The 17,216-nt window shown below is 39.1% G+C and overlaps 2 protein-coding genes across 7 annotated transcripts in view; both read left to right on the forward strand.

Moving 5' to 3' along the window:
* The first annotated feature begins 609 nt into the window (after positions 1-609).
* Positions 610-17,216, forward strand: part of LOC146449372 (uncharacterized) — a 31,676-nt gene continuing 15,069 nt past the window's right edge. The window contains exons 1-8 of one of the 2 annotated variants that reach the window (XM_085101288.1): positions 610-1,273; positions 4,955-5,162; positions 5,713-6,032; positions 6,368-6,508; positions 7,324-7,646; positions 10,631-11,785; positions 12,239-12,506; positions 13,229-14,904. In XM_085101288.1, the coding sequence (XP_084957414.1) occupies positions 1,097-1,273; positions 4,955-5,162; positions 5,713-6,032; positions 6,368-6,508; positions 7,324-7,646; positions 10,631-11,785; positions 12,239-12,506; positions 13,229-13,636 (3,000 nt within the window). In that variant the 5' untranslated portion in view covers positions 610-1,096 and the 3' untranslated portion in view covers positions 13,637-14,904. The remainder of the gene's footprint in view (positions 1,274-4,954; positions 5,163-5,712; positions 6,033-6,367; positions 6,509-7,323; positions 7,647-10,630; positions 11,786-12,238; positions 12,507-13,228; positions 14,905-17,216) is intronic. The other variant, XM_085101289.1, reaches the window with a different exon arrangement.
* The window catches only part of LOC146449373 (uncharacterized), a 63,532-nt gene continuing 63,063 nt past the window's right edge, over positions 16,748-17,216 (forward strand). For all 5 annotated transcript variants that reach the window (XR_014860588.1, XR_014860587.1, XR_014860590.1 and 2 more), the window contains exon 1: positions 16,748-17,147. Coding sequence is in view for 1 of the 5 variants with exons in the window: in XM_085101281.1 (XP_084957407.1) it covers positions 16,971-17,147 (177 nt within the window). In the remaining 4 variants the exon portion in view is untranslated. The remainder of the gene's footprint in view (positions 17,148-17,216) is intronic.

The following is a 17,216-nucleotide window of genomic DNA, read 5'->3' on the forward strand; positions in this document are numbered from 1 at the left end:
ATTTTTCAGAGATAATTGAGCAACAATAATTCATAAACTCAGTACAATACCAAGCAATGTAGGGCATACTTTTTCCATATTGAAGCTTTATTATCTCTGACAAATGCATGGTTACCCCCAATTTTTTTCTTGAATACCAAGAGAACTTGCTAAGTTCTGCTTTCTCTGCATAATTTTAAACCGCGCAAAACTATCCCTGTATTAGTGGGCACCACCCATAGGAAACCGAAGTATCTCGAGATGCGCAGAACGTATGTGCAGTAACAAAAGTAGGGGGACCGTCCATAAGAAGAGAATTTTGCCGGCGTGCCGCCGCGGTCCACGTTAATACAGTGAATGAATAATAAATAATAAAGTAAAATTTGCTTGCCACGGACCTATACACGCAACATTTAACTTTGTTCCCGGGTTTGTTTTGGCTTAGAATGAGAGGAATCAGTGATCTGTGATTTATCAGGACGCTTCTTTCGTTAACATTTTCCTACAAGATAATTCTCTGAAATGTAAACAATAACAGGCGTTTCTCAGGCTACCAAACTCCGTGGTGATGTAGACAAAACAACATTCAATTCCTTGCCATCACAATTAGACTCAAGTGTTGGTTTACAGTTGCCTCTCGTCTGAGAGGCAGTGAGACAATGTTATTGCAATTCATTGCTTAATTTCGTCTATTGTCCTCAAATGAGTGGCGGAATTAAGGTTATAGCAACTCAATATTCCTAGCCATTAGGATACATCACTGAACAACTTTGCTGCTTTTCTCAGCCAGCTTACTGATTAATCATCTTCGCCCCGCATCCTGGTTGGTATACTGAAAACGTCAAATACCGTCGGGTCCTTAGAAAGCACAAAATGTTCCCTCTCTATACCCCCCTCCCTGCTTCCGTTTTACTCCAAATGTTTCATTTGTCACGCATACTGCATTCGTGGATTTACGCAACGATGTAGCAAACGAGGAAGAAATACGAGACGTCTGCCCGCAGACTAGCAACGAAGGAGCGGCGAAGAACAGGGCAGCGAAATACTTCTCCTCGAAACGCCTTTCTTTTATAAAGCCTTTCATTTCTTCACCAATTAAGCGATTATCCTGCCCAAAATGGCGTCAGGTAAATCGAAAACCATTGACGAAATCGATGATATAGCAGACATGTTTCAAGCGATGGAGGCCCTTGGTATTTCGTGCAAAGGCTTAAAAACGTTGCAGGAAATGAAAGATAAAGTAAAAGATGAACTGCACCAGTCAGCAAAGAAGCCCAGTTGGACTGCAGGACAGGTATTTTAACAGCCAATACTAAACAGTAGTAAATAGGTATCGGTAGTAAGGTATGTACACGGAAGTAAACGAAGGGTGAACCTGATCTATTCTTGTTACCGACAACGCGATTTCCCGTATTACATACTTTATTGTCTTGATCATTCAAATTTTCTACAGACGAGACATAGCTGAATGTTATGGAGAAAAATAATTCAGTTATAATTCCGATCAGGACCCTTTTTGGAATCAACAGAATTACTAAGTATGGCGACAACATAACTGTTAATTTTTCAGAGCCTTTCGGTGGAATTGTTGCAATCAACAATGAAATTCAACTTAGTACTCAGACACATACGAACTGTGTTTACAATATTCTTAGAGTTTTAGAATTTTCGGTTAAAAAAGAAATCAAAAGAGCCATGGAAAAGCACTGAATTGAGCTCTGTGGTAGAAAACGTGTTTCCATTGATGCGAATAATTAGCCCAGCAATGCACTGACATACTCTGACCCCCACGTTCTACGTAGAGGATATGTGATGGAAGTTTCGAAAATGTTTCAGCGTCAATTGTTAGACTGCATGCTTAGTTAGTGCTGTTTCCCTCAGTATCATTGTCTCTGAAGAGTGTCTGAAATTAGTCTTACTCTCGCTTTCGGTCAGTCTCGTGATGTCTACTGAAGTGAGGTCCATTTATCAGTCTGTTGCCGCCTTCAAAGCCAGAAATTCATCTGACGACATGAATCGAATGTTTGCGTCCTTTAAGATTCAGTAGTATAAACAACCGCAAAACTTCCACTCACAAATCTTCTAAATATAAGATTAAGCAATTGCAACTATTTCTTCGTAAACCGTTTCCTGTAGTCCAGTTCAATTAATTATTTAGTCATCTGTGGCTGCAAGAACATGCGATGGCTTCGCCTTACTGTTGTTTGTAATAAGAAGAATTTAGGTATTGAACCTACAAAAAAGGTATTTTTGACACAATGATCTACAGACAGCTTAATAGTTATTCCATCTTCTCAGATTCCCGGAAGCAGGTCAACTTTTCCCGGAACTAATGTAAATATTAAATCATTTTCTCTCTTGTTTCAGTACAAAAGGAAGCTAAAACGATGATTTTTTTAACCTCAATAAGAAGCCTTTAGTTTCGAATTATGAAATTAATCTAATATAAATTTTTCAAATTCTTACAACATCCCATTTATGTAAACAAAAGAAGATAAAAAATAACATCTGTGGTGGAAGTCTACAGGCTTAAAGAAGTTAAGGATGTTACACTGCTAACAAAAAATCCTTTATTTTCAGTCGAAGCAAAACTAAAAAGAATTTAGGTATTGAACCAACAAAAAAGGTATTTTTGACACAATGATCTACAGACAGCTTAATAGTTATTCCATCTTCTCAGATTCCCGGAAGCAGGTCAACTTTTCCCAGAATTAATGTAAATATTAAATAATTTTCTCTCTTGTTTCAGTACAAAAGGAAGCTAAGACGATGATTTTTTAACCTCAACAAGAAGCCTTTAGTTTCGAATTATGAAATTAATCTAATATAAATTTTTCAAATTCTTACAACATTCCATTTATGTAAACAAAAGAAGATAAAAAATAACATCTGTGGTGGAAGTCTACAGGCTTAAAGAAGTTAAGGATGTTACACTGCTAACAAAAAATCCTTAATTTTCAGTCAAAGCTATTTAAAAACAGAGATTTATTTTAAGAGCGCCAGTCCGTAAAAATCAAACATATCGCGGCAAGGGTGCAAAATTCGATTTCTTTCATATTTTAATGTCAGATGGCTAGGATATAACTAAAATCACTGTATAGTTTTTCGGTGAAATATCCTTTTATTTCAAAGAAAGATGCAAATAACGAAAATCCGTTAAAATCGTCATTTGAGGCGCTAATGCATCAGTCAATTCCAGCTATGCCAATTCCCCCCCCCCCCCCCACCCCCGGGCCGGCTCCCGGGAATTAGGATATTTTGAAAATAAGCTGGCAAATGCCCCACAGCCGGGACAAAACGTTGTTTAAATGCCCCGGGGTAGGGGCTCAAATATGTTTTGTTTTCTTCCTTTCTCGACATACTTGCAATGAAACCTAAGGTAGTTCAGGCCAAATTTAGTCCCAGCTAGGTCTTGTTTACCGTATTTAGTGCCAAATAGGTCATTGTGCAGCTCTATCATCCCAATATTTGCGTCCTATCTATAGCTAGACGCCGTGAATTCTAGAAGAAACTTACTGAATTTGCCTATGAATTGGTCATTAGAAGAAGCGAAAATTTTCAAAAGAAGAAGCTAAAATTTTCAAAGTCCGTAAAAAATGCAAATATTTGATCCTACGCGGTAAACTTTGAAGTTGCGGGTCAGACATAAATTTTAGTCCCTGTACATGTCTTGAACCATGCTAGGTTAAAACAAGCACATAGAAAAACATTTCGAAATGTTCTAACCTTACAACATGCTTATATTACAAAATATATTACACCTGATCGCTGCTAGAATGACAAAAAATGTCGGCGCTTAAAAGGGCCTTAAAAGAACAACAACCCTCCATTTTCAGGGTAATAAACTTGACTTGAAAAAAATTCACTTGTGCCCCCTCTAAGCAAACAAACGGCGCCAAGCAACTAGCACGGCAAGGGTTTGTTTACTTAGTAACTTTTTGTCCGTACTAGATTTTTGTCATGTACTAGCAGCGATCAGATCATGTAGTATTTTCTTGCCCTGAAAACCAAACAATACTTCACAAATGACTTAACCGTCGAAGAAGATGCCGTCTTGATGAAATGCGTCGAAAGTTGATCAAAGATTTGCATTCAACCAGTATGCGTGGTGGACATCGGCGTTTAATACAAACAGCCGGCTCAAACTTATGCGAACGCGAGGCTCTCAATTAATTTAGCGCCTAAATGACGATATAAACGGATTTTCGTTATTTGCATTTTTCTTTGAAATAAAAGGATATTTCAACGAAAAAACTATCCTGTGATTTTAGTTATATCCTAGCCTATCTAACATTAAAATATAAAAGAAATCGAATTTTCCACCCTTGCCGCGAAATTTAGAATTTGTCTGATTTTTACAGACAGGCGCTCTTAACAACTCTAGATTCTGCTTATCCTATATAAGACGAAAACTGATTAATTACAAGAATTCAAGTTGTTCCGCTTTTTGGTTTCAGTATAGAAATCCGTATTTACCATCAATAAAGTATAATTGATATCATCAAGGAATGAGACACTTTCTCATTCGACTTTAAGATTGAATCTTTCTCAATGCTTTGCCAGAGGTAGTTGAATAGACCAGGACAAGTTGCTTTTTGTATTTTTAGATGGGGGAAAAATTGGTAGGGGAACTCCAACACTGGTTTGAAAAGACGAACGCGGAACACAGCGGTTATGAGCCGCCTTACCGCTGCCGCTGTCCGGGTTCATCTGCGGTGGGGATTGGCTTTTAGCCTATATAGCTACAACTGATCCTCAGCTAAAGGGTTAATCACCATTGTCTCTCGATCGAGACAGACGGTCCGCCACTGCTACTGCAACCACTACTACTTCTAAAAACATTACAGTAATACTACTCTTGGAGTACTACCACTACATTGACTGCAATAAGGACTACTGCTCCTGCTGCTGCTGCTTCAGTTTGCCACTTTAGTCTGAGCTAGGTTATGTGCACTGATCGGTTTCCTTTTTTCAGGCCTTTTCCATTTTTTCAGAAGCCAAAGATGACGATGCAAGGAAAAGCCGCAGTTTATTGAAGCTTTTTATCGATGCCAAAAAAATCATGAATAAAATGGATCCAAAAATTCTAAATTTGCTACAGCAAAACGTCGGAAACATTAAAGAAAAGATGAAGAACCACAAATTGCAACTCGGTCGCAGGGAATATTTCCTTCTGGTGGCAGGTAATGTTTAATTGTAAGCCACTGTAATTTTTTTAAGTGAAATGTAATAAATTCATCAAATATTAATATTTATAAAGACTTTGAAATAATTGAGGGGCTCAGAAGAAAAGCTTTTAAAAGTTGGCCAATGTACAAAACTGAGAATTGCCCCTGGTAATTTTATAACCAGACGAATATTTAAAGAAATACAAATACGTTTTGGAAGGGGGAGAAAGTTTGTTGCATTTTAAAACAGAATGGGCTCTTTCCAGTACCTTTTTTTTACTTTGGGATAGCCCTTTCCTTGTGATCTCCTCAACTCGGCCAGTTTTGATAGACGTTTCTCTGCCTGTGAGCGCACGAAAATGTTATTAATTAATATCTTTGGGCCCGGATAGAATGAGTGCCAGATAGATTGCAGTTGAAAATACTGTGCCAAACTTTATACCTTGTGCCTTGGAAAATATATTATTTACGGATTGGTATGACGACTGAACTAAGTCTTGTATTCACAGACTATAAGTACTCTCACACGCTGAGATTCTAACGATGGTCATTTTCGGCTTTGTAGGCGAGACAGGCTCCGGAAAAAGTAGTTTGGTGAATCTTATTCTGGGAGAGGAGCTTCTTCCATATTCTGTCCTCAGCACAACTTCCACTATATGCGAACTCAAGTTCGGAGAGGAACGCAAAATTGTGGCTCACTTTAAAGACAAGGATCCTGACACGGGACTACAAACAAAGGTCATCCCTTTGCGAGAGCTTCCAACGGAGTCCACCGAGGAGAGCTACCTTAAACAGATCTCGCCTTTTGTCCACGTGAAGAGTGAACACGAGAAGGGCTCAATTTACAAGAAGATTGAACTCTTTTGGCCTCACAGTCTTTTGGAGGTAGCTATTTTTTTTAGCAATAATTGAAAATGTTGAATTTTGATTACTGTACGTGTCCCAGCAACATGTGACACACCTTCCTATCGGCATTAAGAAGAGTACAGTAGAAGTGGGTGGTACGGTGGGAAGTTCACAACGGCACGAGAGAAATGTAATACTATAAGACATTGAAGTAACTAAAGTAAGCAAAACGAAAAACAACTCTCGCCATTAAGCTCTTGGATACGCCGTGATATGATCGCTTTGAGGTTTAGTCCCGCATAACAATTCTTTGGGTGAAAGTTCATTTATGTATGATTTAAGCTTCTTAACATGTAACTAAATCTGTATTTTAGAAAGGCGTAGTTATCATTGACAGTCCTGGAGTTGGCGAGTCTGATATCATGGACGAGATTGTTACACAGTATTTGCCTCAAGCCTTTGCGTTTATCTATGTCATCAACAGTGCCAACGCTGGAGGAGTTCAGAAAGACAGAGTAAGTAATATCGCTACTGACATCAATCTGGAAAGTATTTTTCCCAATATCTAGCTAAGATGAGTGCGTTTTATCCTTCACGGGTGAAAGACAAAAAAGACATGTGTATGACACCCCCTGTCCCAAGTATTCAATATATGGCTATATGGCAAAATTAAACCATGATTTAACTTTGAGTTTAAAAAGATGGGTTTAAGGGGTATTGTGACTGGGATTTTATTGAAATTTTGGTCAAATTGCCTAAGATGAGATTTTTGGCTAAGAAACCATGCTCAAATACGGGATTGCTCTTAGAGCGCCGAGAGGAAAATAAAAAGTGATCATGATTTCTAAAGGAAAGAAAAAAATCATATTCCTATTGATAGGGATTTTGGTGTAAATAGGAAGAACCTTGAAAAAATGGGCTGTAAACCATTTCCATCCTCATCAACTCTAGCCAAAGATGATTCATACTACTTCCTGTATTTACAGAAGTACGGCAATTTCTATTTGGAACGTTACTTGATTGTAAACTTTCACACACAGATACATCTCTAGCTGTTCAAAGTGATAATTAACATTAATAACCTTGTTAACTTATTTAAAATTGGCGTCTTCAGCTCAGAGGAGACACAAACGTACAAGAAATTATTTCTTCAGTGAGCTTAATTAGTTGGTCAAAAAGATGTGCAGTACAAATCGATATGTAATAAATAACACCAAGCACTATGGTAAATGATTATTATTTGGGCCATTTTTGGTTCTGTTATCATAATAGAGTACTGACTAGGATGATAGTTGTAGAGGAGCTAATAATCATCACTGTACACTCATAGCTTGAAAAACTGCTGGAAGAAGTTAGGAGATTGTTTCATGACGGACAGGGGGAATTACCATCCAAGCGTGCTCTGTTCGTGTGTAACAAGTGGGACCTTATGCCAGAGGAGGAGGTTAAAGAAGTAAAGAATCATGTGGTCAGAAAGCTGCAACGCTGCTGGCCTGGCCTTGACCCGGAGTCACAGATAATCTACATGTCGACCACGAAAGCTACTAAAGGACAGAACTGGGGGATTATCACCGAAGATTTTTTCTCCCTGAGGAACGGAATGAGAACTATGGTCTTGAAGAGCATCGAAGCACGACTAGAAATTCATTGGAGGTAAGTCGATAGACAATAATTAATCAGTGAGTAACTAATAGATGAACAATGAACAATACGTATCAAGAAAAGCGGATCAACTTTGATAACAATAGGCTTTGTTATACGACCTAAAATTGACCTTATATGGCCTTTAGGAACAATGACAGGAACAATGGCGACAACAGCTTCTAAAGACTCGCGCGATTTTTCAAAATTTTCCGATTACCATACGAGCGGGAAATTTGAACGATCGGAAGACAAATTTTCCCCGGGGGAGGTGGTACTGGTATAATTATTTCGATGCAAATAGTTACTGTGGGATGGCTGGTAGGGCGAGGGTTGTACTCAAAAGTAAAAGCTGCCGTGTAGGTTACAAGTATGACATTACCAGTGTTTGCTGGCAAAGGAACTATTCAACCGCTTTATCTAGAGGCGCACTACGCGTGGCAAGTGCACTGGAGGTGAAAGCATGCATTTGGCCAGCGATTAATGCCTGGAAGCGCTGCGAACCTCGCGCTTCTTTCCCCAGTACGAACATTTAGTCCGGCGAAAAAGCATTCGGGAGCTGACAATCCCACGAAAATTGGAGGCGCTATGTTATTGCGGGCGCTAATATTTTAGCTTTACGCTCAGCGGGTATTTCAATCATCACTCCGCCGCTCTGGCTCATTCAAATGTCGCGCTACATAAATCAGATTTAGTACTGCGTTGAGTGTGCAGAAAAAAAATATCAGTGACTTTGTAATAGCTACTGATAAATCCAATTGTGAAATCATTTGATCAATGCCCCTCAAGAGATTTTAGTTTTACTCGAGCGTTGCGCGCGTTCTGCGAAAACTAGAGTAAAATTTTGAACAATAAAACTATGAAAAACTTTGGAAAGAGAATTATTCACTTGCAAGACCTATTATTCTATTTATGGGAAAAAAGTCACACCTTCGTTGAGTGCTGCGCATGATTGATTTGATATCTACAAAGTTGCGTGGGCTCTACGAAAACTAAAAATAATGTTCTGAACAGTATTTCTATTCCAATGATTGTAAGAATTCGGTTTAAAACTTTGAAAGCCGTTACAGACCGATTTACTCGTGAGCAGGACCTTTAGTATTCGACATATTCTATTCATGGAAAAAAAAGTCACACCTTCGTTGCGTGCCGCGCGCTTGATTGATCTCTACAAAGTTGCGTAGGCTTTGCGAAATCTAAAAAAAAATGTTCTAAAACAGTCTTTTTTTCCAGTGACTGTTAAACAAACTGAAATAATACAAGCGCTCCTTGCAAACTTAGAAAAATCGTATTGAGCAGAATATATTAAACAAAGATTTTCGGTTTAAAACTATAACAGTATTTGTGGACATATTTACGAGCAAGACCCGTTTATCTTTTTTTCGTTTCTCATGCCTACTATATTTCCCGCTTTTAACCTTGTTTTAGTTTTACTCCCGCATTGCACGCGCTATTGGAAACCAGAGTAAAATTTTGATCAGTAGTAACTTTAACATTGATTGTTAGCATTCGGTTGTAAGCTATGAAAAACTTTTAAGACCGGATTACTTGCGCGTCTATCAATGGAAAAAAAAAGTCACACCTTCGTTGCGTGCCGCGCGCTTGATTGAAAGAAGAAAAATCACACTTCCTTTATGAAGCGCCGCGTGCCCGACTGAAAAAAAACTGAAAACTCACAATCAGCACGTTCGGCGAAAACTAGAAAAAAATGTTTTGAACGGTATATCTTTACACAGACTGTTAGAACTATGACAGTTTTTCGCACGCGCAAGACCTGTAATTTTTTTTCATAGCGACCGCAAGCTCATCATACTGCAAGTGCTTCGGTGAAAACAAGGAAAAATGCTTGATCAGAATATTCTTAATCATCAAATGTAATCAGCTAGCATAAGGCTTGTTTTAAGAAGGAGAAATGTCCAAATTCCAATTCGATGATTTACACACAGAGCCTAAGCACAGCTGAGCGCCTCAAAGTCATACAAAGTCAGGTTCACCTGATCGCTACTCAGCTTTCGATTACGCGCAATAAAATATAAATGTTTTAGTGCTTCGAGTAATACCAGGCATTTTATTAAGAGAGAGGTGGTCGAATCTGAATGAGACTCATGCGGACATTTTTTTGTTGTTGTTGTTCAACTCTCGACTTTCTACTCAGTCCGATGCGCGTATGCGCGCACCGGTGGTCAATCCTCCTTGGGGTACACCAGTGACAATTGACTTGACGAGTGCAAATTTACTCTGCCCACTACCCCAATAGAGCTAAATTGTCACGCCGACAATTTCCCGATCAGTCGTGAGCTTTTCCGCTCAGCTTCGACCAAAGTCCCTCAGCGCTACCAAGGACAAAAGGACTATTGTCTAACGGCACAATGCCCAAAGTTGAGCCGGAACAATAGACCATTTCTTGATACGAGTCATCGATCACGTATTGAATATCGATAGTAATAAATGACTAAACAGCTGATAACTCATTGATTGTCTATCGATCGTTCATAGTTCTCACTGATCATCGATTAGTTATGCCTCGTCATCTAGGTTCACGTAATGCTTGGAAGTCATGTCCGTTGTATTTCCTTTCCAAGATCTCATTGTGAATTTTGTTATCGGGGTAAGGTAAAGTTGGAAACGTCGTGCATATGTGTACTACCTTTCTATATGCCTACTGGATATAAGAAGGACATCTTAAAACGTTGTACAGTAATGTTGTCTCAATATCAGATTAAGAATATTCTTTCAAACGGATGACACATGCTTTTGAAACGCTCTCTGATTGTTGACTATCAAGAAAAATGTTGAAAAATGCAATAAAAAGAATCGATCAGCCTCCCTATCATTTGCTTGCAATACAACTTTGAAATAGGAGCCAATCCCTTTAAGTTTCTAGCCCCGTAACACGATTTGTAGTTAACTTTGGTGACCCATTTTATGCCTTGAGACATTGAGGTAGCTGACCATAAGAAAGTGTAAAAAATCTAAGACAATATTTTGTGTTATAGGTGGCTAGATTATCTTCTATCGCGGATAGTCTTCCAGGCAAAAGCGTTTATGAAAAACGCTTCTAGAGATCGGGAAAAGGTCCTCAAAAAAATTGAGAAGATTCTTGCTCGCCTGGTAGCCATTGAAATGCAGCAAAGCAAGGTGAAAGAAGAACTTCAGAAATATTTAAAGGATCGAGTCAATGGTGCAATGCAGAAGCTCTCTGATTATCTCTCGTCTGAAGAAGCAATAGTCCGCTTCACTTCTTGGACCTTGAATGAAGTACCAAAGGTAGAAAGTTCCTGGGAGGTGACAGAAAGAGAAATCATGAAAGTACTATCCAGGCGGCTACGAGAAATCATCGAGCAATGGGAAGAAGACAACCGAGTCTTCACAAGTGCTAGGGAATCCCTTGTGAAACACGTTCAGCAGCGCTACCTAATTGTTGAGGAGCAGCTACAGAATCTCCAAACTGCTGTCACATCTGACCAGGTTAACGTACAAGACGTCCCTGTCCCTGTGGATGAGGAGTTAACTGTGGGTGGAAAGGTCATCATTAGCGTCACAAGTCCCATCTGGGTACCACTTAGCCTCGTCGCTTTGGTGATTGGTGCCCCTATTGTTGGTGTCATGGTTATTAAAGAAAAGATCGAAGACAGAAAGAAAATCAAGAAATATGAAGCTGACAAATGCGCTTTCATGGCCAAATTATCCGCAGAGTATCTCTGTGAAGCCAAGAATAAAGTTTTGCTTCAGACGTTCGTAATGAAACAGTTAGAAGATGCTGAGTTGTGTTTAGAGCAGATTGAAGCCCGCATCCCAGAACTGATCCAGGCTGACAAGATGTTATGTGAGCAACTCATTGATGAAACGCGTTCGCAAGAAGAAATAGAAGAAACTTATCAGCCGATAATGAATCAGGGTTCTCAACTTCGAGGGCAGTTGGCAGTATTTGGATTCACAGAAGTTTGTGCCAATGAAATCAGCAGCAATGAATTGAAATGGAAAGAGGATGCGTCTCACCGCCTTGGCTACGGTGCTTTTGCTTCTGTGTACAAAGGAAGGATGAGAAAGCCTGGAGCCCACCAAACAATGCGAGTGGCACTGAAGGTGTGCTATGAAGCACTTGATGAAACAAACGCCAGTGAGACCATGACGGAGGTACAGCTTCTGAGGTAGGCAATTTTCTCTATTATTGTATCATCTGAAAAGGGACCAAAAGTAAATTTTGTAAGGTATTCAAGTTTGTCGTAAACGAATGTCTTCAATAGTTATAACTTTGATACAGTTCATGCCCAAATCTATCTGTTAATATCAGAGATGGTCCCAAGGAAAAATTACGTGAGAGAAAAAAAAAGATGCAATGGAATGAACTGACTGGAGTGCAAACTTTTGATCGTGTTGAGTAGAGTAATAAGGTAAAACTTGGCGTGATTCCAGCGTGAAATATAACTGGTTAAACCATTGTCAAATGTACAGTCTCGCCATAAAACAGCTTATTTCTTCGGGCCCGCCACGTAAACCTTTATTAAAAACCATCATGATTTCCTTAAATTTTTGCCGTTCAAGTTCGCTGCAAAGTTACACTGTTACTCCTGATTGCTTTTTTTAAAACTTATCTTTGTCAGAAAATTAAAGCACCGTAACATCGTTGAGTTCTATGGCACATCATTGCCGAAGAATATGGGCAAAATTAGAGTGATCTTCGTCATGGAAAGATGTAAAGAAAATTTAAAGAGTCGCATTTTTAACAACCCCGAATGTATCCCTGGGAAGTCAGGAAATCCTTCAGTTGTCAAAGAAGTGTGCCGTTGGGCGATACAGATCACTGCTGCTCTGGCTTACATCCATAAACAAGGAATTGTCCACAGAGACCTCAAGCTAGAGAACATCTTGGTATGAAACATTTAGAGTAGCATATCATCGCGTAATAACATAGTAGTTATTTTTCTTCACTGGTATCAAGACAGCAAGGCTGTGTCACTGATTGCATGAATACTGCATCTGTTTTCATTTTCATTTGTTTACCAGGTTTTAAATATGCCATCAATTTTAATCCATTTCTTACACCGTCAACCCTTACCAGAATACCGGGTGAATGAATGGCCTCTATATAGGCAGTGGTAGAGCATTTGAGCCAGTCATCGGATGGTCATAGATTCGACTCATGTTGGGAGAATTCGGATTTGTCTTTTCCAACTATGCCTGTGTCACTATTCGAATAGTACATTATTCTCAGATCAAGAGCACATATACATGTAGTTGCCATCCCTCCAAATATAAAGACATGTTTTGATTGGATGACATGGGTTGAGACGGTTACTGACAACACTATACACTTACACCTTATGTAAATATATATATATTTGGAAGACATCATTTTTGAATTGAAGTTACCCTTTCATAGATAAAGCAACATAAGCCATACTCCTCATCGATAGGGACTGATTATTTAATTAACTTTTGAAGGATTACATGGAAATTTACTGGTTTTTTTTTTTTTGAAAAACGGGTTTTGATAATTGGTGCATCCCTGGCTATAAAGTTTCACAAAGGTTACTGACCTTCAATTTCCGAATGAAAATAATGAACACTGTTTTCTTTTATATTTACCTAAGTTAACAGAAGATGGCCATGTGAAGGTCACCGTCGTAGCCGTTTCCAAACCAGCAATCGACATCACAGGCACGATTGCTGGAACGCCTGTTTACATCGCCCCCGAAGTATTTCATTCCGAGGTGTATGACTGCAAAGCTGACATCTACAGCCTGGGGATAATCTTGTGGGAGATGTGGTATGGACAGCAGGCTTTCGATAATATTGCAGATGAATCGTTGGTCAATTTCTTTGCCATTGTGGATCTGGGCAGTCGTCCGGAGCCTTTGACAAATTGTAAGCCGCCTCCTGGTCGCTGGGATAAGTTGATGAAACAGTGTTGGGCTAAAAATCCAGAGAAGCGCCCCACAGCGAGAAAATGCTTGCAAGAAATAACCCAACTGACTGCGGAAGTTGCAATTGGCCATTGAACTAATTTTCAGAGTTGCTAAATGGATGAACTGGTCACTGGAATCAGCAATCCTTTTGCATTAATTCTATAATATTGAGACTGTATAAGACTATTTTAGGTGATAATGGTTTGTTAAAAAAAAGACAATGGAAGAGAATAATAATCCTGCTGAAAACAGACTTGTTATTCAGGTATTGCGAAACCAAATGCTACCCTTACGGCGGCAGTACGCGTTATATAACACGGTAAAGTAAACTACAGTACTCGACGCAAAATGCTAACGTCCCCCTCGGTTTACCTTGACAGGGCATTATCAATATGCATATTCTCCCCACGACTTCCTTCATAATTTTTATGGTGCCAGTTGGGAGAAATTGTTCAAACATTATCTTATGTTCTTTTGTGGTCAATTTTTTGTTATCATGATCTCAATGTTTGATCAAGTAGTATAGTATAGTATAGTATAGTATAGTATAGTATAGTATAGTATAGTATAGTATAGTATAGCATAGCATAGTATAGTATAGCATAGTATAGTATAGTTTCCCACATTTAACAACAGCTATTTTCGACCAATCAGGAAAATCCACTCTTATCAATTTCAACCAAACAGTGCATTGTGTGGTCGAACCTTGACGGATGGATATTGCCTGTTTCCTAATAATAATGAGATCTATGGTACGCAGTAACCAGTCGCTTAAAGCAAAGGCAAAAAGAAAATTGAAGGGCCCTGGTGTACACTACTCCCACTCGTATCTCCCATTCCTTGCCAAGGATCGCTATTGTTAAAAGTGGAATCGTCTTCTAGTCTGAAGTTTGTTTGCATAAAATGTCTCCGCCAACTAAATTTTGCGCCGGATACATGACGTTACAAATCTAATCTGTTTGAAACGAACAGGATTAGTTTTGCAATTTAATGTTACAGTTTGTATTTTTGAAAAGTTTAGTGGGTAAAGTGCGCTACAAGCCTCATTTAAAAACGTTTATTAAATTAGTTGGCAATTATTAGCTGAGTTGAACAATGGGTGTTCTATTGTTATTCCAATGTATTACTTATGATATACTTAGACGCAGGTTGCGAGTATTACACATTTACAATATACTTAAATTATGTTATATGCATTTATAGCTGTCGTATTATACTAAGTAACCAAACATTGTGTAAATCTAAATAATCCCCTACCGTTTTGAGACTGGGCATCATAATAATAGATGTTTGGCCTCCTTTGATTCTGCGGTTAAGCCTGAGTCATAGTCTGGTTTTCAATTTGACCAATTATCCCTTAAGTGGTGAAACTTACGGTGGCCCAGAAGGCTCAAACACAAACAAAAAAGAAAACGCAAATAAAAAAAAGGAAACGCAATTAAAAAAAAGAAAACGCAAATAAAAAAAGTAAAACACAAACAAACAAAAAAAAAAGAAAACGCAAATAAAAAAAATAGAAAACGCAAATAAAAAAAAGCAAAACGCAAATAAGAAAACGGAAATAAAAAACAAAACGGAAGTAAACAGGAAAAACGCGTAGGGACTGATCTCTAGGATTGTATTTTCGTGCCATCCGCACGTTTTCTTTCCGTTTTCTTTTTTGTTTGCGTTTGAGCCTCCTGGGCCACCGTAGAAACTGATTGCCAGACAGAGAGTGGTGGGTTGATGAATGGCGCCCTCTAAAGACCTGGTTGAGAGGAGAGTAGTGATTCTTAGTAGAAAGAACATCTGATAAACCACAGACAGTTTATTGCAATGCAAGTTGTAATTTTTTTCAAGCTTTTTCACAGCAAGGAATGAACAATAAGCAACTAAAAACAAACAATGAAAAACGTACTGCATGTCATCAGCGGTGTATTAAAATCGCTTCTGTTGCTTACAAATATTGCAAACCGAACAAAATTGGTTAAAATATTTTGCCAATCAGTTTGCGTGCCAGAAAGGTTTCTATATCGTATCAGGCTTTCACCGCCTCCTCTCCAGCCAGTTGATGTCGCCCCTATGTATGAAAGTGTACCGCCCAAAAAATCGCTTTCCGGAATCAAGGGCAGCGCCAATACATGTTGTTAAACTAGTTATAGAAACGAGTGTTTTTCAACAATAAAACTTGGTACGTATTCATCTGCGTGTCCATGATTGTTTTATGGGGTTGGGTAGCCGATTAATTCATAAGCAAAAGTAAAGTAAGGAACGCTAATGACTTCTTAGGACGTTTCTTGATAGGGTTCACCTGTACAAAGCTCACCAGGCGGTTCAGTAGGCGCCTACGCAAGCATTCACTGGACTCGTCACGCATTCCTCTCGCAAGGAAGGAGCCCAAAGAGCGTCACTCTGCGTAATAGGTGACAGGCGGCTTAAAAAGAGCGGCTGAGTAGGAGACTACAGGCATCAACCAAAAATTTTTATATCTCCATCGAGTTGGGAATAAAGGTAATTTCAGCTCTTCGTTTGAATTGTATACAGAGAAACATTTATCTCAGGTGGACAATTATTTATAAAGGTAGAATTGGCTTAACTAGGGAATACCCCGCCACTCCAAAAGTAATCCTGAAAAGAGTGGCTACGTGGCTTCGCAGATACCACGTAGCTGCGTAGCCACGTAGAAGTACATGACTGAATGACTATGCCTCATTCTTTGTGTGAGAAGCCACGTAGCCACGTAGCCGCGTAGCCCATAGCCGCGTAGCCACGTAGCTGCGTAGCCTCGTATCCACTCGTTCGAGGGTCACTTTTGGAGTGGCGGGGTATTCCCTAGTTACTCCGTGATAAACAAAGAACTTTGCATTATTAGGTTTTTCAACACTATGTTCCGAAAAAAAAATTTTTTTTCTTGAATTCAACATGATGATGATGTCAAAAATAACCTGTTGTTATTGACGTTGAAGCAAGTGATTCCGTGATTGGTTGTGCTAAGCAAGGGAGGGGGAAAGGGACTCTGAATTGAGTCATGTTTATTTGGGGAGGGGAGGCATCTTTTAAAAAATTTCATGGTAGCTTGAACGTAGCCTACAATGGGGTTATTCATGCTGAACGTGCGAGTGCAGTCATGTGTTTTGGGAATTACGCTCCGACGAAACAAACTACCCCGTACAATCACGATTTAACAATTATGTTCGTATCATTATCAGCCAACCCTAAATAGCAAGATCTAAAATTACAATACTGATACAGATGGCAGAAAATGACCCCTCTCTACCACCCTGCCATTATAACCCCAGGACTGATCATTTGTCTTGCGTACTGCATTCCTGAGTTTACGCAACGATGGAGCTTCAAAGATCGGGACAGCGAAATATTCGTCCTTGAAAAGCCTTTCTTTTATAAAGCCTTTCACTCCTTCAATAATTAAGCTATTACCCGATTCAAAATGGCGTCAGGTAAATCGAAAGCCATTGACGAAATTGATGATATAGGAGACATGTTTCAAGCGATGACGGCGCTTGGTATTTCGTGGAAAGGATTAACAACGTTGCAGCAAATGAAAGCTCAAGTAAAACGTGAACTGCACCAGTCAGCAAAGAAGCCCAGTTGGACCGCAGGACAGGTATTATAACACTCAATACTAAACAGTAGTAAATAGGTATCGGTAGTAAGGTATGTGCGCAGAGGTAAA

Source organism: Pavona decussata, unplaced genomic scaffold (assembly GCF_977016875.1).
Source record: "Pavona decussata unplaced genomic scaffold, jaPavDecu1.1 SCAFFOLD_602, whole genome shotgun sequence".
NCBI classification, from domain to species: domain Eukaryota; kingdom Metazoa; phylum Cnidaria; class Anthozoa; order Scleractinia; family Agariciidae; genus Pavona; species Pavona decussata.